Source organism: Mercenaria mercenaria, chromosome 9 (assembly GCF_021730395.1).
Source record: "Mercenaria mercenaria strain notata chromosome 9, MADL_Memer_1, whole genome shotgun sequence".
Lineage (NCBI taxonomy): Eukaryota > Metazoa > Mollusca > Bivalvia > Venerida > Veneridae > Mercenaria > Mercenaria mercenaria.
The window spans coordinates 64,777,248-64,800,405 of NC_069369.1; the positions used below are offsets into that span (position 1 = coordinate 64,777,248).

At 35.5% G+C, this 23,158-nt stretch overlaps 1 protein-coding gene across 2 annotated transcripts in view; it reads right to left on the reverse strand.

Annotated features, from left to right (window-relative positions):
* Positions 1-14,833, reverse strand: part of LOC123547311 (probable phosphoglycerate mutase) — a 41,705-nt gene extending 26,872 nt beyond the window's left edge. The window contains exons 1-2 of one of the 2 annotated variants that reach the window (XM_053551591.1): positions 14,706-14,833; positions 14,270-14,425 (exon numbers count right to left, since the gene is read on the reverse strand). In XM_053551591.1, coding sequence (XP_053407566.1) covers positions 14,270-14,425; positions 14,706-14,786 — 237 coding nt within the window. In that variant the 5' untranslated portion in view covers positions 14,787-14,833. Of the gene's footprint in view, positions 1-14,269; positions 14,638-14,705 lie in introns of those variants that run through there. The other variant, XM_053551590.1, reaches the window with a different exon arrangement.
* Positions 14,834-23,158: the final 8,325 nt, after the last annotated feature.

The window sequence follows — 23,158 nt, forward strand, 5'->3', positions numbered from 1 at the left end:
TTTCCCTATATAAGTCTATATAAACCATGTGACCCCCGGGGCGGGGACATATTTGACCCCAGGGAAATAATTTGAATCATCTTGGTAGAGGACCACTAGATGATGCTTCATACCAAATATCAAAGCCCTAGGCTCTGAGGTTTTGGACAAGAAGATCTTCAAAGTTTTCCCCTATATAAATCTATGTAAATTATAGGAATAAACAAAGGGCCATACTCATTTCAGAAATTTTTGAACCAGTCTGATTTCAGGGGGCACAACTAGGGTACCAATACATCATTCTGACAAAGTTTGGCCCAAAATCCCCCTGGTAGTTTCTGAGGAGATGCGATAACGAGAAATTGTTACCGGAAGGACGGACGGACGGACAACGGACCACGGACGCAGAGTGTTTTGAATAGCCCACCATCTGATGATGGTGGGCTAATGAATGCGAAGGCATTGGTGACTCTTTGGCATATTAGGGCTGCTGACAAGACCCAATTAAGTTGGTGTCAAAAAATATTGTTTTGCCAAACAAAACCCTTTACAAGGTTATAAACTTGAGGACAAATGCTGATTTGTCTGTAAGCCGCTTTGATCCCAACTTACATTAAAGAAAGCTTACCTTTAACCTTTATAAGATTGAAAAATAATCTATTTGGAAAAACACTAATTCAACTTTGTCCCTAAATACCAATCCTGTCTATATAATCGTTAAACCCTGTACATTTTTGGGAAAAATGAGGTCCAGATGACTCTGCGTTCGTTTGGTGTGGGACATAGGAACAGTATTGAGCGGAGAGACAGACATACCATTGTAAAAGGACAAGCCGAAAAGGTCCTATTATAGCATTGTAAAAGCTTCCTTCTGTAGATACAAAACAATATGATCTGGGAATGACTGAGCACCGAATGATTTTTAAAACTTGAAAGAACACCGGACTTTAAACTTGAAATGAAATGAAGAATCCAATTCAATTGGAAATCCATACTTGAGCAGGTCACAAACAGCCAAATCACTGTTCTCTTCCAACATCCTACTTATAAATTCAGTGTTAATTTTATGGTTAATAGGAATACGGCAACCCTGATTCTGAAAATTATATTTCCCAGATTCTACCACCTTTTTGTGAATTTTTACCATTTTTTCTGATGTCAGGTTAATACCCTTTCTAACCTTTTTGACAATATTACTTTAAGAGGAGTGTTTTTACAAAAGGAATGTTTAATTTCTGAATCTAGAGTCTGTCATCCTGAAATTTAGTTTAAGCAGAACTTGGGGTAGAAAAATATCAGCGAGATCAATTTTTGATTTACTATCAATGACCTGTTCAGATTTAATTTGTCAATCAGTTTGATGTGGACAAGCCGAGGAACTTTCCGGATGCAAGAGTTCCTTTTTATCGGGTAACCAACAGGTAGCACACACATGTTTGGCAAACGGGATTTGCCTTTAACAACCATAAAATGAGAAGATTTGTGTGTGCACTTATTCCTTTGGAATTTTGGGCAAAACCACACTTTTTCATCAGATACAGGAGAGTTGGAACTATCATTTGGGAGATTATATCCTGGTTTTGGCCGTAAGTCAAAAATGTTTTTTGTTTTAGATTTACTTTTAGTCGAAATGGCAGATTCTACATATTGAAAATCTTCTCCCCATTTTAAATGTCCCAATTCTATTTCCCTTAAAACAGCTGCGTACAAGGACTTAAAGACTGTAACATCATACGAGCTGCTTAGGTACAACAATTTAGAGATAGTACCTAAGTTTTTCAAATCACAGGTTTGAAGTTAAAAAGCTTTGAAATGAAGACAAAGGTCCATATATTTCTCAAAAACAGAAATATAGACAATATTTTAACAAGAAGTGTGGAGTTATGAGCATTTAATATTTTCATGTTAAGAAATTTTTGTGATAAAGGAAATGAAACTCTTCTTGAACTGGAGAGCATAAACATCAAAGGGACATAATATAGTCAATATTTTCTAATTGGGTGCATTTGATTTAACATTCAAATTTGATCTGGATTGCTAAATAATGATCCATGATACTGTGTGCTAAAAATTTAGAACATCTGGAACAGTCTATTAACAGCAAAACAATCTTTTAAATAGCGAATCTAAATAGTTAAGCTCAAAATGGGACCCGAACCCAGGGACCTCCACACCTAAGGCAGACACTCTAACCCTTCCCTGTAACAGCAGTAGCTAATAGCTATGCAGTTTAATGTGGTTTACATTGCGGAACTGGAACAATAATCGGTGAACTCCGATAATCGGCATATTCGCTTTTTTTACCTAACGGCAATTTTTGTGTAAAGAAAAAATATAACCTAATGCTGCCAACGTCATAATCGGTCAAATCTGCCCAAATTTCTTGATGTGTTGTTCAGAGTAGGGAACTTACTGGTATCCCAGTGAATATTACTTACACTGAATCTTTTATATTTGCCCTTTTTGCAGCGGTCGAACGGCAAAAGACGGTGAGTTTTGGCCAAATATAAGTAATTATTTACCGTTTTGAGAGGATTTCAATTGATGGGAAATTACAGTTACAAACTAAATACCTTTCTGCCAACCATGGAGTCATTTGCATTCACTGTCATCAGTATTATGACTAAGAGCGACTGTCATTCATTCATTTCAAAGTTTCATAGAAAGAGTCTGTTGTTTACTTTTTTTTATCGTAACCGGTGCACTTGTAAAAATCACTTTAGTTTGAAAAATCAAAGTATGCAAAGAGCTATGGTACGGTCTCTAAACAATTTCTTTAATAATTCTACTCTTCCTTTTGCCTCTGATGGTTTTGTTTTTGAAGCTGAAATAATTTCCAACTCCCCTGCGACGAACAAATTAAGATCTAACTTATTGAAAGATAAATTTTTTGAAGCAAAATCAAAACGCAGATGAGCATGAGGAAAACGTTGCCTATTTTTTCAGGGCTCTCCCTAAAGTTATAAGTAGTCAGTGATGACAGAAAAGTAGCCAGCGGGGGGTGCAATGGTGCAATCTGGTGTATTTTGGGGTGTTTTTTCTTTGCTTTGTCTACCTATATTTTTTATACAAAAAAAACATAAAAACATAATTCGTCTTAAAAATGTATTTGTGACCTCACATAAAAAATCAGAGTCATACCCTCACTCTAAACCAGTGTTATTATATATCTTCAAAAAATCTGTCAAAAACGGTTCAGCATCACAGTCTTTATTCACAGCCTTGGCACATAGGTGGATTATATATATCTAGGCCATGAGCCATATACACTTAAATTTATTACAGTGATAATGTATTCTGAGAAAAAAAATGCCCAAAAAGTAATTCTGATTTTTTCCCTGTGACAATGAGCCATTAAAAGGCGATCATGAGCATTTTGACATGTAGATCTATTGCTTCCGGGTTTCCGTATTTTTTGTTTCAAAAATATTTTCTTTATTAATGATTGACCGTCTTTTGGGCAAGTGAGTAATCTTCAGATAATCTTTCAGAAAAATCTTACATGGCATGCACAGCATGCGAGCAAACAGCGTACGAAACATTTTTCTCAGTGCATTGTGCCTGTTAAATAACGCTACAAGCAGTCAGAATATCTATCTATCTATCTATTTATACTGCAGCGCTCCTCTCTGCGAGTATTATGTACAGCTGCGCGCCTGTACAAGAAGTTAAAAGTAGATTGGAAGAAGGATAAAAGTAATACACGGTGTGTATTGCAGTATAAATCAGTTGATAGTGTTAAAAACAAGAAGGATTTACAGAATAAAACCCAGTTTAAAAACGGGTTTCTATCATTTTAAGCATTGTGTACAAGTTTGGTCACACCCTGTTTAAACTGATTCAGGGTGGGGGCTGCACAAGTTGTACTGGCTGAAGAACAGGCTGAATGGAAACAACAAGTCAAAAAAATTAATTAATCAAAATTTTATTAGTTACTTACAGTACAGGTTTGCTATTTAATTTTTTCAAATATTGCGTAGGATGCATTGGGTCGGATAAATAAAGAAAACGGGAAAAACCCACAGGGGCCCGCTCATATTGCTAAACTATTTGTCAGTGCTCGTCACGTGGTGAGGGCTGATTAAAAAAAGATGCGCTAAGATCCTGCGCAATTCACTGACTTGGGAAACCAACAACCATATGACGTCAGCATACATAACTGTTGGAATACACAGTCATGTATAAAGTAATGGTAGGCCCGTAATGGTGCGGTTTGTTTATGTTTCATTCAACAATTTTAAATTTTGGGTTATTATTTATATTTGAAAATCATTTTTTTGTTCAGTTGAGAAAAGTAGCCGGCGGTACATCCGTCAGTAGTCGGCGAAATCGCCGGCCACCGGGGCTTGTGGAGAGCTCTGTTTTTTATCGATTCAGATGCCTTAGATGTTAATCCAGATTTATGATTACTTTTAGATTTTTTGTTTTTTGTTTTTCTTTTTACTTTTGGTTTGGAAACAGAGTTGAGCTACCCGTGTCAACACAGCAGAATCTGACTCAGAGGAAGATGAAGACGCCGAGGGCGAGGAATCACAATCATATTGATGATTCGTAAGAATTATTAAGCCGTACTTTTTAGTTTCCTTTTTGGCTTTTTTTACGCAATGTAGCATGCTTCTTAAATCATTTATGTCAAACATACCTTTTTTTGTACCCTTTTTTTTCCAGAACTGGAAGTCTTCAGAGCTGATGAGGAGACAAAGCTAGCTGCTGAAACACGTGGTTTCTTCCTATCTGATTTTTCTTCTTCCTGCGACTGCGAGTGAGAAATAGACTTTTCAAGTTCCTGTACTACTTTTTCCCGTTCTTTAACTTGTTGTCGTAACAATTCCAATTCTTTCGCCTCTCTCAGTCAAGCTGTTCTCTCATCTAACTGCTCCAATTTTCTAATTCGGCAGCTGATTTTGTTTTCATTGCTTTATCCGGGGACTTTGCCGGTGTAGACGTGAGAACTGCACTAGTCTGATTTTCAACTTTGGCGGGAGGTGTAGAAACGGAGGCCCCCGAAGTGATAGGTTTTCCAGTTTTGGCAGGAGAACCCTTTCCTGTTTCGTTCAATTTCTTATAATCAACAGATGATTTATTTCTCTGATGCTTTTCAATTCAGCGTCCTTGGCAACAACGTAAAATTCTGAAATAATAACTCAATAAATCTTCTATGAATGAAAGAATATGGCCACAGTTGAGACCAAATTCCTAACAAAATTTTTAATGTTGACTGAGACGTGTCATTCGAAACTGTGAAGAGGTTCAAAACTTGACCAAAAAAAGTTCGATAGTGTATGAATACAATGTTCACTAAACCATGACAGGATAAAAATAGAAAGTGAAAGTAAATATATAGGTGTCGCTGTAAATTCAATAATTCATAGATTTTATAGAACAAAATCTCCTACTTAAACAAAATTCCCAAATAATTTTGATTTTGAAAATTTGATAAAAGAAAGATAATTTTCTACATTTGAAATAAATTTGCGCATTCTAAAAAGCGAGTTTTAATTACTCTTTCAATGATTTTCATTGCTTAAACTAATTTGAGTCTTTCGATCGAGACATTCTGCTAGCGTACGGGTTGTCTAGAGGTCCGGTAACCGGACCCCTAGCCACTTCCTATCCAAATTCATTTGACAAGCAGTTCATGATGACGTTCCTACTTAAATGTCTGCAAATTGGAAAGAAAGGGTCGAAACACTAGTAGAGCACACACAGTAATTAACAGATCATATATAAATCAATATATCATCTCTAAATTTACATATCAACATATCTTTTAATCAATATATTAGTAAGTAAAATTGTTTTAAAAAAAAATCACTGTCAAATCCGCACCGTAAAACGCACATCCGGGGTTTATTTTTGTTTACACCAGCACATTCGTGAAGATAATTTCAACTTTGAATGCTGGCAATTTTGATTTGGGACATATTTTTAAAGAACTATACAAGTGAGGATTCAGGATTATAATATAACCCCAGAAAATGCAAAAATAAGTCGACAATTCGTTTCTCTGTCTCTTTCAATTTCACCGGAAGCATTTTGATGTTGGGCTGGTACTTTTCCATCAATTATTTTAACAAACGCCATGATTGATGCTGACAAAGAGATGCTATTCATTACTAAGAAGCTGCTGATGAAACTGAATGACGATGTTGTAAACCAGTCAATCGTGACCTTCACCTCGGAAAAGAAAGAATAGTTTCGACATTATTAATTGAATAAGTTATGGCAGTGGCTAGTGAACCGTCACCGGTGCAGCAGACCCGAGGTCTAGTGCACCGTCACCGGTGCAGCAGACCTGAGGTCTAGTGCACTGTCATTTTGTTATATATAAAATATAGCCTTTATGTAAAGTTTAATCAAAAGATATTTTCACCAGTAAAATGCAAGAACATAACTAAAAGAATGAAGTAAGATAAACCTCGACTTACCTGTTAATTTACCGTTTTACCTTAAAGCGCTGATCTCCGTTCTTCGGCAACAGTGGTATCCATCATTTACTAAGCTATTTCCGAATGACATAATAAATATCATTGATTCTTTTTTTTTTTTAGTTATTGTCTGCATTTGGACATACACCCAACAAAATTCCTAATCGGTCAGTTTATATTTGTATTACTATTTTGTGTATAATGCAGGTAATTAGTAAATTACACGAAATTTCACATGCCGACATTTAAATAGGTACTGTTGCTAATCATTAATTTATTTTTGGTGACTCCTGGCCAAAGTAACCGTATTAGGCGTTTTGCCTAATATTGGATATTTTGCACGTGCAGTGCATGTGCACCAAAATGCACATGTTCGTTTACAATTTTGGCACTACTGACGAAAGTCCAACTAGAAAAACACATATTATGGTGAAATTGTCGGAATGTTGCTAGCTGGGACACATTTACGGCGAGTGTGTTATTGTTTTTACAATTTCAATAGAATTTGATGCTATTCTGTTTTTAACTGTTACTTTGATGGTTATTTTCATGTGTAACCTTAATTCCTTTTACAAGAACCTGCACTCGTTGCTTATCTACCATCCGCGCTCTTTTTTCAAAATTTAACCAAGTACGATTCATTGAAATGACCGATTTTGAATTCTGTTGTATAATTCCGACAGCCCGGGCGCGTTGCTCTTGCATCAATTTAGCGATGATATGCGGCTTTTAGTAGGACTTTCGTCAGTGATGCCAAAAGTGTTCATTAACACGTGCACATTGGTGCGCATGCTATGCACGTGCAAAATATGCTAAATTGGCCAACACGCCTGAAGCGGTTACTTTGGCGGTAAGTCGGTTAAAATAAATCAATAATTAGCTGCAGTACCTATTGAGATGTCGGTATTTAAATTTCGTGTAAATACTTGCATATTAACAAAATATTAAACAAAAAACTGACCGATTAGGGGAATTTTGTTGAGTGTATACATGTATATGTATGTATATTAAAACTGAAATTCGATCTTTAAATTTTAGATGTATTATGTCAGTGACAATTTACAATTAATCTTTGAAAGATGAAATTCGGAAATGTTGACATCTGGGGAAGCAAATATTTATAATGTACATTTACGGTTTAAAAAATGTTTATGGTTTCAATATTTGTTATATTTTTTAAAATTTAAAAAAACTACAATTACGAAATCTATGATAAAAACTGTGAAAAACAATAAAGATTGAATTAAAACAATAAATGGATGTCTACAAATGTAGGCTTTGTTGGTAGCTTGTTAAAGTTATTAAATTTTAATAATTAGCTTGGGCATGATTGTCTTTTGTATCGGCAGCTCTGATCATGAGGCCATCCTTAAAAAATTGTTTGTTTGCAGTAACGCGACCCAGAATTTTTAGTGTGAGTAGGTAGGTAGGGATTTTTTTTTTTTTGGTTTTTTTTTTTATGCTAAATGTACAACCCTGCATTTCTTTTGTAACCTTTGGTTTATACACCCTTTTGGGTACTAACACTTCTCTGTAGAATGCTAACTTGATTGTAACATATCTGCAAGGGTGAAGTTTTTACAAAGCATGAAAACTAATATTACTAGTAATATTACCTTTTTAATAACAGTAAAAACAACCGATAGCCTGACACCAGTTTGAAACAGGCTTATTATCTCCCTATGAACTTAAAAATTAAGTTATTAATATATTAAACAACAAGAGCACCGCCTTGCGGGGCTGCGCTCATCTGATTTTTTTTTTGTAATAGAAATATTGTCCTACCCATGATTTTCTAAGTCTAAAAAGGGCCATATTCTTGCAAAAGCAGGATAGAGTTATGTTTCTTGATGTACAGTGTCCACTTATGATGGTGAAAACGTTGCAAGTTTTAAAGCAATAGCTTTAATAGTTTATGAGAAAAGTTGACTTAAACATAATATTCAACCAAGAAAATGATTTTTCTAAGTCCAAAAGGGGCAATAATTATTGCAAAAAGCAGGATGGAGTTATGTTGCTTCGGGAAAAGGGTCCAGCTTATGATGGTGAACAAGTGTTGCAAGTTTCAAAGCAATAGCTTTTATAGTTTAAGAGAAAAAGTTGACCTAAAAAATAAACTTAACCAAGAATCTGATATTTTCTAAGTCAAAAAGGGGCCATAAATCTTGCAAAAAGCAGGACGGAGTTATGTTTCTTTCTATACAGGGTCAACTTTGATGGTAAAAAAAGTGTTGCAAGTTTTAAAGCAATAGCTTTGATAGTTTAGGATAAAAGCTGGGCCTAAACATAAAAACCCAACCAAGAAAACTGATTTTTCTAAGGGCCAAAAAAGGGGGAATAAATCTTGCAAAAAGCAAGATGGAGTTATGATTCTTGCGTACGGGTCTGCTTATGATGGTGGGAAAAAGTATTTCCCAAATTTCAAAGCAATGCTTTGATAGATTAGGAGAAAAGTTGACCTAAACATAAAACTTAACCAAGAAATCTGATATTTTCTAAGTACAAAAGGGGCCCTAAATCTTGCAAAAAAAACAAGATGGATGTTATGTTTCCCTTTCCTATACAGGGTCAGTTATGATGGTGAACAGTATTCCAAGTTTCAAAGCAATAGCTTGATAGTTTTAGGAGAAAAGCTGACCTAAACATAAAAATTAACCAGGCAAACGCTGACGCAGACGCCGACGCCGACGCCGACAACCGCTCAAGTGATGACAATAACTCATCATTTTTTTTCCAAAAATCAGATGAGCTAAAAATAATTGGCCAGACCTTTTGAATGTCTTTGCACTGGCTAGGGTAATAAAAAAAACATTACATTCCTTAGGATTCAGCATTGAAGTACATAGCAAAATCTTCGATATATTATTTTAATACCTGTAGACCGGGTCTGATTACTAGCACCGCACTCCTTCAAAGCCTATGTATCATGTAATTTTAAGACAATACTTAATTGCTTACATTGTTTACTCAGGGCTTAAGCTATGTTAAATTTTTAGGGAGAAGTCATTTCTTCCCCACTAAGATTTTGGAGAAGTGGAAAAGTTTTAGGGAGAGGTGGGGTGATTTTTGGGAAACGCTGAAAGATTTTTAATAGCGCCATGACTTTCAAGTTGAAAATGGAAAATAAATATAAATTATCAATGTAAAACCTAATTTCTTATCCTTGTGAATCTAATGGATTAAACTGCCAATTAAAGTTTTTTTCACTTTGCAATGATTGCCTTAACCAAGGGTAAGCCCAAATTTGAATATGAATACATTAAAAAAAGCTAGGTTAATTCCATATCAGCAAAAATAATCAAGCTTCCAGTGCTAATGCACTCAAAGTCAAAACACCAAAACCCATAAACGATTTCACAGTCACTTCTTGAATTAAATACATGTCAATAGCAGTGACATCACTATGACACACACATAATACACGTCCGCTAGTGTCTTCTTTTATCTGCTACTGTTGGCACACATTAAAAGAAAAGCTGTCAAACAGATTAAACCCCGTTTCTGATGGCAGGTGTCAAAAATTTGCACGAATTTCAGTTACATTATTTAAGCCACAGAAAGTTTCAGTAATAATAAACTATGTTTCTAAAGTCTGGGTTTTTAAAAATAGGAAAAAGTGGACCCATGGATATTTAATTTCACGCAAATGGAAAATCTAGAAACGTAACATTATGGATTTCTTCGTGGTTTTTAGTCATTGCATTTAAAGGATGTTTAACTTTATAAATAAATTTTCAGGTAAGAAAATTTTTTTTGTCTAAATTTTTTGACGTTTATTGTGCTTTTTTCCAAGTGAGTTGTGCGTGTCACTGCAGTTTTATCCTCTGGGCCCGATTAAAAAAGATTATGCAACGACAAAAGATCGAAGCTAAAATTATTATTTCTTTGCGAAATTGTTTGAGAAATATGACGAACGATTCCAAGAATTTATCTATCCCAGATGTTTTACGTACGAGAAAAATCATTATTTTACAAATCTAAAACTCGGTTAAATACGTCTGCAGTATTGCACAGATAAACTATGTACCCCCGATTTTGTCCATGTGGAATTTTCTAAAAAACTTTTTGCATGGGAAATTTTTTTGTATATCAGAAATCGGCAGGGCGTTCGGTAGACCCGAGGTTCTGGGTTTTTTTTCTCGCACTTATTGACAAAAACTCGTATTTGACCACACAAAAAAATTTCCCCTGCGTCGGCTTGAAACCCCAGGAAATTTTCTTTTATTGCGTCACGAGTTCGAAAGAAATGCCCCTTGTCAATCAAAATCCGGGAATTCGAATATTGTTCGCCGCCAAAGCGGAAGTATGGCAGTAGGCGGGCTTGGTATATTAATCAGCTTTGGCAGATGTCAATCATGCCATGCGCCGACTGACAAAGTGGGCTTTTTGCGGTTTGTATTGGTACAATAATGTCCGTCATTGCCAAAAGGGGATTTATTGATCAATGTGTAAAAGTTAATTGAAAAACAATGCATAGAAGAGCAGCTATTATCGTATTTGTGTCACTTGTTAATTAGCCGGTATACAGAAAGCTTAACATTCAACATTTTGTTTCTTATCGGTCATATCGTCATTCATGTAGTTGAACCTCAACGAACATTGTCTAGGAAAACTTATACAAATAAAAATAGTTTCCAAAAGAATTTAAAGAAACAGGGAAAAAATAAAAACATGGCACCGATAAAAAAAATTTTCCCAGTTTTGGTTAAAAAATTGTTTGAGTCGCGGCGATTTTCGTGAGTCGGTCGCGTTACCGCAAACAAACAATTTTTTAAGGATGGCCTGAGATAGTGAATCTAAAATTAAGTTCGGATTTCAATTTTGATGTATCCAGATACAGACAATAATTAATCTTAAATGGACATAAATATACTAGTATGCTATTTATGAAAATTAAAAACATTTCTTTCAATGAAACTCATTCTGTCAGAACTGAATGTTCTACTTAAGAAACATTCTGCCATAATAAACTTTCTATCAATAGACCATATCTGATAGCGGCACAATGTTTTAATCTGTATATCGGTAAATTAAAAGGTAATAAAATCTGTAAAAATATCCTATGGAAGCAAAGAATGCAACCAAGAAATATAATAACAGACTCGGTTTGATTGAGTCTTTTCATGAGAGGTAATGAAATGTGCAACACCTCTCACGCCCCCTAAGTCAAGGTTTATTTAAATTAGAATCATCTTACTTCCTTCTTCTTATAATGATCACACATATAACTGGTGACAATAAGTTATAATTATTTAAATTCAAAGAAAAGCTATATTTCATATATAACAAAAATGACGGTGCACTAGACCTCAGGTCTGCTGCACCGGTGACGGTGCACTAGACCTCGGGTCTGCTGCACCGGTGACGGTTCACTAGCCACTGTCATAAGTTATATTTTGACAAATTTATCCCTGACTCACCAGTTTCGACGCACATAACAAGCAACATGGTCGCACTTTTCCATTCAGTAACATGTGACTCTATTAGATGTTGCATGTGCACTAACCTTTTAAGCATTGAATCATACCAATAACATCTTATTCTAAACAACTGACTGCCAGAAATCAATAGGTAAACAACAACTAGTGTGGTCGGCCATACTTTTTTCTAACACACCTATTTCAACGCATCTAACATGATACTTGCAGGGGTTCCATTTGACCCGGGACCCCGGGTCCGGACCCGGGAGATTTTCAAAAGACGCTCAAAGGACCCGGCATGATACTTGCCTGTGCGTCCTTCGGGACCCGGAGGCATTTTCCTTTGATAATCCTTACTCTTATCATTCATTTCCTTCAGTAAAACTATTTCCACGATAGACACGTGTATTCCAAAATAAACACTCACGGTCATGCCCTCCTGCCTTTGATCTTCTGCTAAATCCGCCCTTTTTCCCCGTAGACATGCCCGCTGATTTTTTTATCAGCAAGTTACGTCACGGCGAGTACACAAGGTAACAAGAATCAATGAAGTGTTGAAATTAATTGATAAAGCGTATTTATCATGTGGACAGTCAAAAAAGGGGCCAATTTATTTAAAATTTTTAGTAAGCAGCTGATTACCGACATGTGAAAAGTGCCCTGCAAGATTTTTTCATGCAAACCTTAAATTAGACCATTGCTTTGTGATCATACCGTAATTTTAACTAGAAACTTCACAAATTTTGATGAATTTTGAAAGCAAAATAAGATAAGAATGTCGTGCACTAGTCTAATTTACACCCCATGTCATTTGCATATTTCCAAAATTCCTTGAAAAAAATGACTTTCAATGCAGTTTTTAATGATAAGTAGCATAATTATTTGAGGAACTATATCGATTCAGCTTAGTTTGCCAGTAAACTGAGCAAAAACTACTTTTCCCGTGACACTCCAAAAGTGTACCAGTATCCGGATAGTACATTTTGGATACATTTTTATATTGTTATAGCATTTTTCTGTTATCAAAAATTTAATGAACATAGAAGAAAAACCTAATCAAAATAACATGAATTTTGATAAATATTTGTTTACAATATATGACCTGAAACTGACATTTTTATTATGCTGTAACATGATCTTGGGTTTATTGTTTTCTTAGGTAAAGACTACGTTTACCTGGAACACTGATATGTATTAGACCTTCCTGGTATTATAAAAAAAAATATAGTCAAAATTTTATGGACGTGTTGGGGACAGGACTCCTGTATTTTTTGGGAAAAAGGGCCCTTCAAAATTTGGGCCCAAGGGTCCTGGGACTCTTGGGTTTTCAGGTCTAGTGGAACCCCTGACTTGTTACGAAGCTTTTGATTGGCTTAAATATTTGTGCAATCACTGTAAGTTATGTGCTACACCATAACTGTCTTGGATGCTGCAATAAAACTTGACACAAAAGCAGATGCAAGTAGATAATCAATATTAAAGCCAAATGATATAAATAACTAAATCTGAAAACATTTTAACAATTATAAACATAAGGGGCTAAGAACATAAATAATCACTCTGCTTTTTTAATACACACTGTCTGATGTTTTATCTTTCATTTTTCTGGACTAAAGTGTTTACAGAGGATTTTGGCACATTTTGTTTTACACAAAATTTTAGATGAAACCAGTGTTCGCAGCCTACTTGACAAGAGAAAAAAATGAAGTGTGTAGTAATGATCGCATTGATATATAATGCGTACACCTTCCAAAACAGTGCATAAAATAGTGCGACTACATATGTCACATGGCGTGATGTGACCTTGATTTGCACCCAAAGTCGGCTGCAGACGTAAAACAAAATTTCCATTTAAATTTTTTAATCTAAGCTTCCACAGGGACGTTTTTAAAATGGATGAAAATTTGCATTAGTAAAAACATTAAAAATCATGTATAGGGTAAATGTAAGTTGATAAATATCTTCAAATCCTAAACTTTCCAACTTTTTTATCGGTAAAAGTAACCATGATATTTTCTGTCATTACACTGAGTAACTACGTCATCGGAAACCCCAAGTTAATCGAGAACGAGGTTTAAACAAAAATGGCGTCGAAATAGGTGTGCATAAAATTACGTGGTGCGACGATATAGCATTTGAAACTGTTAAACATGCGTATGTGGTTTAATACAGATATGCTAATGCAGTTTATTTTATAAACGCATCATGACAAACATATTTTTTTTATCATAAAATGAAAATTTACAGTTTTTTTTCCATCTCTATCGTTGAAATCTTTGCGGAAATGATTTGCATTAGAAAATAATGGTTAAGAAGTGACCGATATATTGATTAAAAGATGTGTTGATATATGGATTTACAGGTGATATATTGATTTATATATGATCTGTTAATTACTGTGTGTGCTCTACCTGAAACATGCCAAGAACGAACTGACGTTACCTTTCCAGCGTTCTTTGCTTCCTCTATGCCAAGTTCCGAAAGATCTGCATCGAACCATCCACAAAACCTGTTCTCCTTGTTGTAGTTACTTTCACCATGTCTAACAAGGACCATTGTATACTTTGTAGCCATTTTTGCTAGATATTTCTCCGTCACCTTGGCCGACAGAAAAAAAAAATAATGACCTTCACCTTTAGTTTCGTGAGGAAACAAGGGAAGTAACACAGTAAATAAAAACCGAAAGGACTTCATTGGTATCATTTCCGAAAATGTGGACTTTTATTTCAGTGTCCTTCGGATCAATGTCCTCATTTGATTTATTACTTTAAGTAAATACATCATCGTAAGTATGAAATCTTATACATTACACTACATTTATCAGAACGACTTGCGAATGCTATTTCCGATTGGTTTGTTTGACAGGAAGTGTACATACTTGCCATGGTTGGGAAACACTCTTTTGGCTGAACACCACTAAATCCAGCTGTTCTTTATGGTATGAAGGTATTAAATGCATCCGCTGCTATTTTCTATATAAAATTAACAACTTATAACATATTTTTATCAAGATTTCTAGCCTTTCACTTCCTGCGAGACTACCCTTGTCTTGAAGGTCTGTCTTTAGGCAATCAAAATATACCCAAAAAATATGGGGTTGACCATAATGCAGTTTAATACCATGGTCACGTGACTGAGACACGTGATGAAAACGTTAATATTTCGTAGGTAGACACAGGAAATACCCACTTTCACTTTCATTTTACAAGGAGCTTCCAATCATCTTCTGAAGCATATAACGTAGCTTAAAATCATCTGCGGACATTCCTTTTTACAAACAAGCACAAATAAAGCTTATATCTGGCATGAAAATGGCCTTTACTAGGCGGGAAAATTGCACTATATATTAATATGGACTACATTCGAGTGGACCATGGAGGCATATCCGGCTAATTGCCCCCTTCATGCCTTATTCATATAAAATCCACTCACTTCATAACGGTTTTTCGACATTTTCTAGCATATCAGATTTTCAGAGACTTGTATTCCCATATAGAACTAGATCGCTTACTTTAGAAAAACAAAAAGGGAAAAGGAGGTGTAACTTTTATATAAGAAAACTACAGTTCGTTAAAAACAAACCGCTGAATTTACTACTTTTCGCTTCTTTCAATTTTCTTTTCGCGACATTAAAATTCTTACGCCGCCATTTTTATCTAGCATGCGATAGGAACATGCCGATTTCAATAGAATGCAAAGTGGGTACATCTGAAACGCGGGTAGGGTAAAAAGTAAGCACGTTGCTGCCGAGAAAATGCACCAGGAAGGAAAAAAAGATTAGTACTATTTTATTTGGTAGTGATCAGCCTTTTTCCTGCTCAAGATTCCATTACGGAAGTTATACACCACTAAAAGACCGGTATACGTCCGTCCGTCCCGTATTCTTCCTTGTCCGGAGTATTTCTACGTAACCCGTGATGATTGTAATCTATAGCGAACTTCACAGACTTGTGTTCCGGTCAGATGATTTTTCACGGAGTTATTGCCCTTTGACTAAATTTAACAGTGCATACAGTAAATACTGTTATCGTTCAGAGTTTTCTCAGCAAGCACAATTTGGAAATTTTGGAAGCTTTTTTTCAAAGGACATCTGCATAAACTTATTTTATTTGTGTTCCGGTCTGATAATGTTTCGAGTTATTGCCCTTTAATTATCAACAATAGTATACTGGGAGTTAAAAGGGTGTCCCAGAATATATGTCCACTTAACAAATGTTAATAACTTTGTCCAAAAAATGTTCAGTAAATAACAAATTGGGTTCAAATGAAAAGTAATGGATGTAAGTTTTTTCTCATTACAAGAACGGCATCGTGCAACGTCACCCCTAACGTCTTATGACGTCATCAAGGACGTCATTCATATTCAGGCTTCCAAGATGGCTGACAGTACTGAAATTGTTAGGCTGTACTATGAAATGACAATTTCTATCTATTGTGCGAAGAAAGTGATTAAAATGTATCCTTCAATAAAGCACCTTCCAATAAACAAATCATCCGAGTAGTTAAAAAAAATGAGAAGCATGGAACAGTTTTAGATCGCAGGAAAGATAATGCCGGGAGACCGAGAAGTGCCCGTTCCGAAGAACTGATTAAAGCAGTGTCTGAAGTTGTAGGAGAAACTCCCAGAACATCTGTAAGAAAGGTACTGAGTGACATTACAAATAAATCTACGAGTAAATCTACAGTGCATATAATTTTGAAATATGACTTAAAGCTAACTGCTTATAAAATTTCAATGATGAAGCACTTAAAAGACGATGACATTTCAGCAAGGATTGCATTTGCAGAGTGGATGCGGTCACATGAAGAATTAACCGACAGTATTTGGTTTAGTGACGAATCACATTTTCATCTTGATGTCTATGTCAATAAGCAAATCATCAGGTTCTGGGGATCTACCAAACCTGACTTTCATGACGAGAAGCCGCTGCATAGTCAGAAAGTTACCGTCTGGGCTGCCACGAGTACATCGATCCGGGATAATCGGGCCATTCTTTTACGAGGAGAATGGCGAGTGTTGTACCGTGACTGCTAAAGGATACTTGAAAATTCTGCAGAATAAGTTCATTCCAGAACTGATAAGAAAGGGAACAGTGATTGAAAGATGTTGGTTTCAACAAGACGGGGCGACCCCCCACACTGCAAATGATGTTTTAAAGTGGCTAGAGCAAACATTTGGCACCTGCTTGATTTCTTTGAAAACCGAGAATGTTTGGCATCCATATTCACCAGATCTCAGCCCCCTGGACTTTCATCTATGGGGATACTTGAAGGAAATGTTTATTACCCCAAACCAACATCCATTAGAGAGTTAAAAGCTGTTATTCGTAGAGAGATAAGAAAAGAGACACATGTGCCAACGTCATACGTAACTTTGGAGAGCGGATGAGCTAGTCAGGCAAAATAATGGCGGTCACTTAGAACATATACTATAGAAACTGTAAGTAAATAATCAAGGTAATAATTATTGTTTGATGTGCAAAAACCTACGTATGTGCTCTTTCAAATGAGATATAATTTGCTTATGTGTGACTCTTCTGTGAAAAGTTATTAGCATTTGTTAAGTGGACATATATTCTGGGACACCCTGTACAATTCTTGTTTTGAGTATTTCTCAGCAACCACTGGGTGAAATTTAGTGAAAATTGATAGGAAGCTTCACTATAAAGAGGAGATGCCCACTATTATTATCTTCATGTTCCGGTTTGATGATTTTTTCGAATTAACGCCCTTCAATTATTCCACAATAGTTTACTATAGTACAGTTCTTGTTAGGAGTTATATCTCTGCAACCGCTGGTTGGAATTTAACAGATATTTATAGAACGTTTCAGTATCAAGAGGTTGTTATGTTTAGGTTCAGGTTGGATGAATTTTAGAGTTATTGCCCTTTCATTATTTAACAGTAATATACTATAGTAGGCTTATTTCTCAGCAAACACCTGTTGGAATTTGGTGAATATTTAATGGAAGTTTCAACTTAAGAGGAGATGTGGATATGATCTCAAAATAGATGTCATATAGCACCAATACCTGTCTCACTTGTTCTATATGGCCACAGTAAATGAAGGTCAATATAACACAAAGTTCCCATATGACTAGCTTTATATGACCACAGTAAATGAAGGTCAATATAACACCAAGTTCCGATATGATTAGTACAGTATGGCCACAGTAAATAGAGGTCAATATAGCCCCACGTTCCGATATGACTAGTTGAATATAGCCACAGTAAATGAAGGTGAATATAACACCAAGTTCCGATATGACTAGTTGAATATGGCCACAGTAAATGAAGGTCAATATAACACCAAGTTCCGATATCACTAGTTGAATATGACACCAGTAAATGAAGGTGAATATAGCACCAAGTTCCGATATGACTAGTTGAATATGGCCACAGTAAATGAAAGTGAATATAACACCAAGTTCCGATATGATTAGTGCAGTATGGCCACAGTAAATGAAGGTGAATATAACACCAAGTTCCGATATGACTAGTTGAATATGGCTACAGTAAATGAAGGTAAAAATAGCAGCAAGTTCCGATATGACTAGTTCAATATGGCCACAGTAAATGAAGGTGAATATAACACCAAGTTCCGATATGACTAGTTCAATATGGCCACAGTAAATGAAGGTCAATATAACACCAAATTCCGATATGATTAGTACAGTATGGCCACAGTAAATAGAGGTCAATATAGCAAAAAAGTTCCGTTATGAATAGTTCAATATGGCCACAGTAAATAAAGGTGAATATAACACCAAGTTCCGATATGATTAGTACAGTATGGCCACAGTAAATAGAGGTCAATATAGCACCAAGTTCCGATATGACTAGTTGAATATGGCCACAGTAAATGAAGGTGAATATAACACCAACTTCTCATATGACTAGTTGAATATGGCCACAGTAAATGAAGGTCAATATAACACCAAGTTCCGATATGACTAGTTCAATATGGCCACAGTAAATGAAGGTCAATATAACACCAAGTTCCGATATGATTAGTACAGTATGGCCACAGTAAATGAAGGTCAATATAACACCAAGTTCCGATATGATTAGTACAGTATGGCCACAGTAAATAGAGGTCAATATAGCACCAAGTTCCGATATGACTAGTTGAATCAGGCCACAGTAAATGAAGGTGAATATAACACCAAGTTCCGATATGACTAGTTCAATATGGCCACAGTAAATGAAGGTGAATATAACACCAAGTTCCAATATGACTAGTGGAATATAGCCACAGTAAATGAAGGTGAATATAACACCAAGTTCCGATATGATTAGTACAGTATGGCCACAGTAAATAGAGGTCAATATAGCACCAAGTTCCAATATGACTAGTTGAATATGGCCACAGTAAATGAAGGTGAATATAACACCAAATTCCGATATCACTAGTTGAATATGGCCACAGTAAATGAAGATGAATATAACACCAAGTTCCGATATGATTAGTACAGTATGGCCACAGTAAATAGAGGTCAATATAGCACCAAGTTCAGATATGTCTACTTGAATATGGCCACAGTAAATAGAGGTCAATATAGCACCAAGTTCCGATATCACTAGTTGAATATGGCCAAAGTAAATGAAGGTCAAAATTACACCAAGTTCTGATATGATTAGTACAGTATGGCCACAGGAAATAGAGGTCAATATAGCACCAAGTTCCGATATGACTAGTTGAATATGGCCACAGTAAATAGTGGTCAATATAGCACCAAGTTCCGATATCACTAGTTGAATATGGCCACAGTAAATGAAGGTGAATACAACACCAAGTTCCAATATGACTAGTGGAATATAGCCACAGTAAATGAAGGTCAATATAACACCAAGTTCCGATATGACTAGTTGAATATGGCCACAGTAAATGAAGGTCAATATAACACCAAATTCCGATATGACTAGTTGAATATGGCCACAGTAAATGAAGGTCAATATAACACCAAGTTCCGATATGACTAGTTGAATATGGCCACAGTAAATGAAGGTCAATATAACACCAAGTTCCGATATGACTAGTTGAATATGGCCACAGTAAATGAAGGTGAATATAACACCAAGTTCCGATATGATTAGTACAGTATGGCCACAGTAAATGAAGGTGAATATAACACCAAGTTCCGATATGATTAGTACAGTATGGCCACAGTAAATAGAGGTCAATATAGCACCAAGTTCCGATATGACTAGTTGAATATGGCCACAGTAAATGAAGGTGAATATAACACCAAGTTCCGATATGACTAGTTGAATATGGCCACAGTAAATGAAGATGAATATAACACCAAGTTCCGATATGATTAGTACAGTATGGCCACAGTAAATAGAGGTCAATATAGCACCAAGTTCCGATATGTCTACTTGAATATGGCCACAGTAAATAGAGGTCAATATAGCACCAAGTTCCGATATCACTAGTTGCATATGGCCACAGTAAATGAAGGTCAAAATTACACCAAGTTCTGATATGATTAGTACAGTATGGCCACAGTAAATAGTGGTCAATATAGCACCACTTTCCGATATGACTAGTTCAATATGGCCAGTATAGCCACAGTAAATAGAGGTCAATATAGCACCACGTTCCGATATGACTAGTTGAATATGGCCACAGTAAATGAAGGTCAATATAACACCAAGTTCCGATATGACTAGTTGAATATGGCCACAGGAAATGAAGGTCAATATAACAGCAAGTTCCGATATGACTAGTTCAATATGGCCACTGTAAATGAAGGTCAATATAACACCAAGTTCCGATATGACTAGTTGAATATGGCCACAGTAAATGAAGGTCAATATAACACCAAGTTCCGATATGACTAGTTCAATATGGCCACAGGAAATGAAGGTGAATATAACACCAAGTTCGATATGACTAGTTGATTATGGCCACATTAAAGAAGGTCAATATAACACCAAGTTCCAATATGACTAATTGAATATGGCCACAGTAAATAAAGATGAATATAACACCAAGTTCCGATATGAATAGTTCAATATGGCCACAGTACATGAAGGTGAATATAACACCAATTTCCGATATGACTAGTTCAATATGGCCAGAGTAAATGAAGGTCAATATAACACCAAGTTCCGATATGACTAGTTGATTATGGCCACAGTAAATGAAGGTCAATATAACACCAAGTTCCGATACGACTAGTTGAATATAGCGATAGACTACCAGAATCATTTGTCCTCTTTATGTCTGAGTCAATTACTGAACTTGTCATTATATAATGTAAATGTAAATGAGATGTGGAACCAAAATTTGTAGTCCTGTTTGGCGCCATATAACCTATACTGTGTTGGTGCGCCGTAAAACCCAAATAAATAAATAAAATAAATTCAGGGTTGAGAAGATCCAGGCAATTTCATGCTTATGGACACATAAATTTCACACTTAAAAACTTTTTCAATTTTCAAAATCCACAAATGCATGTTCCCATGAAAAAGCAATTATACCAACAAAATCGAGTGATTTCTCTGTAGTCTTGGAACTGAATACTCGAAACTTTGTTATGTTAACTAGTTGAGCTAACATCATTGAATGATAACAAATTGACCTGTAATGGCAACAAGCAATGTCTATGCAGTACTCTATTCTTGTATGCTGTTTATGCCGACAGTGAAATACTGCTTACTTGCGTATTGATGGCTCAAGTATCCAGACTCGCTGAAAGATTGTGCTCCCCAGATATTTTCCTTATCTTTCCTATTTTTAGATTGCTTGAAACTTTAGCAAACTTGAACAAACTTGAGCATTATGCTTATTCCCTTGTGACCTTGAATGAACAGTTTTACTGTATATGATGTACTAGTAGCTAATAACAGATGTCTAGTTATAATAGCAGGGAAAACTGAATTTACAGAGAAAAATGTGAATGGACATTACTGTTGAAAAGTAATATAGACAGTACTTCTACTTCACTAGGGCTGTTTAATGTTCTAGTCACTACCTTGGGAGACTTGAACTCCCATTTCTTCATACTAGAAGAGATGTTTATGTCTTAACAAATGTTTAAGGGTGTAGTTATGTACTTTTTTGTAGAAGATAATGTGCAATAACTTATGTATAAATTGTAAATGGCTTTGTCTTCATTTAAGATCTTCCCATGATTGGTGTCAATTTATATGTTAAATGTTTTGTTTGGATTTCCAGGAACAGTATTCTTTGTACGAATACCGATGGTTTTCAGGCTTCCAGCATTCTGTCCCGAGCGCATGTCCTCATCAAATTAACTGTTTCCACTCAATTGTGGGGAACTGTCTGCATGTTCTGTGTCATACTATAAGAATCTTTCACTCGTTGAAGGTGCAGATGGAAACATCTGGCTGGAGGGTAACTGTTTAGGTGGTAACGAGGCTCTGCCAAGTTATTGCAAAGCCAGATATTATCATCTGCATATACAATTACGGTAAAATCATTTAATTTCGTTGGCATGAAATTTCATGGAGATACGAATTCGTGGATTTCAACTTCTGAACATCAAATGAATGGAAATTTTACTTGTTCGTTGGTATTAAATTTCGTGGATCGACTCAACCACGAAATCTACGAAAATTAATCCCCATGAATATTAATGATTCACAGTAGTGACAGATTCTTGTTCTTGCTATATTCTTCAGTTAAGGTAGTTCTGCACTTTTGGATCGAAATTGTTTCTACAATGTAGGATTTGATTAAACTCTGATTTCTCAAAACTTCGGAATATATTAAGAAAATTCAGCAAATAAAAAAGATAGGGTCGTGTACTTGATTTTTTGCTAGACCGATTTGAAATATTTGGACCTCATGCAATTTTTCACAATAGGAGTCTATGGGAAAATCGCAACTTTTGTAACATTTTCGCAAATAGAAATTTTTCTAAAATGTAGATTTTAATGCAACTTCTCAGAGTGATAAATAAACATATGGGCTATGATATGGTGAAATAAAATGTATAGGTCTGTGTGCTTACTTTTGAGATATTTGGCCATGATTAAAGTGAACTGCCCATTTCAAGCTATATTTAAGACATAATTTTGAATTATTTAACGTGCCACATGTTTTCATATGATATTTTAACTTTTGAAAGATAGTAACAGTGCCATTATAATAAATTAACTCACATATTACAATTAATTCATAAACTGATTTTAATTTCCGTACGCCGAATCCAGGTTTTATTCTATGTTTTCCGGATAAATGACGTTACGCCATCACTTCCAGTTTACCAAACGTGCAGAACTACCTTAATAGAAGAAATAAAGTAAAAAGAATGTGTTTCTTTTTTGGCACTATTTTATCATTATAGCATATGAATT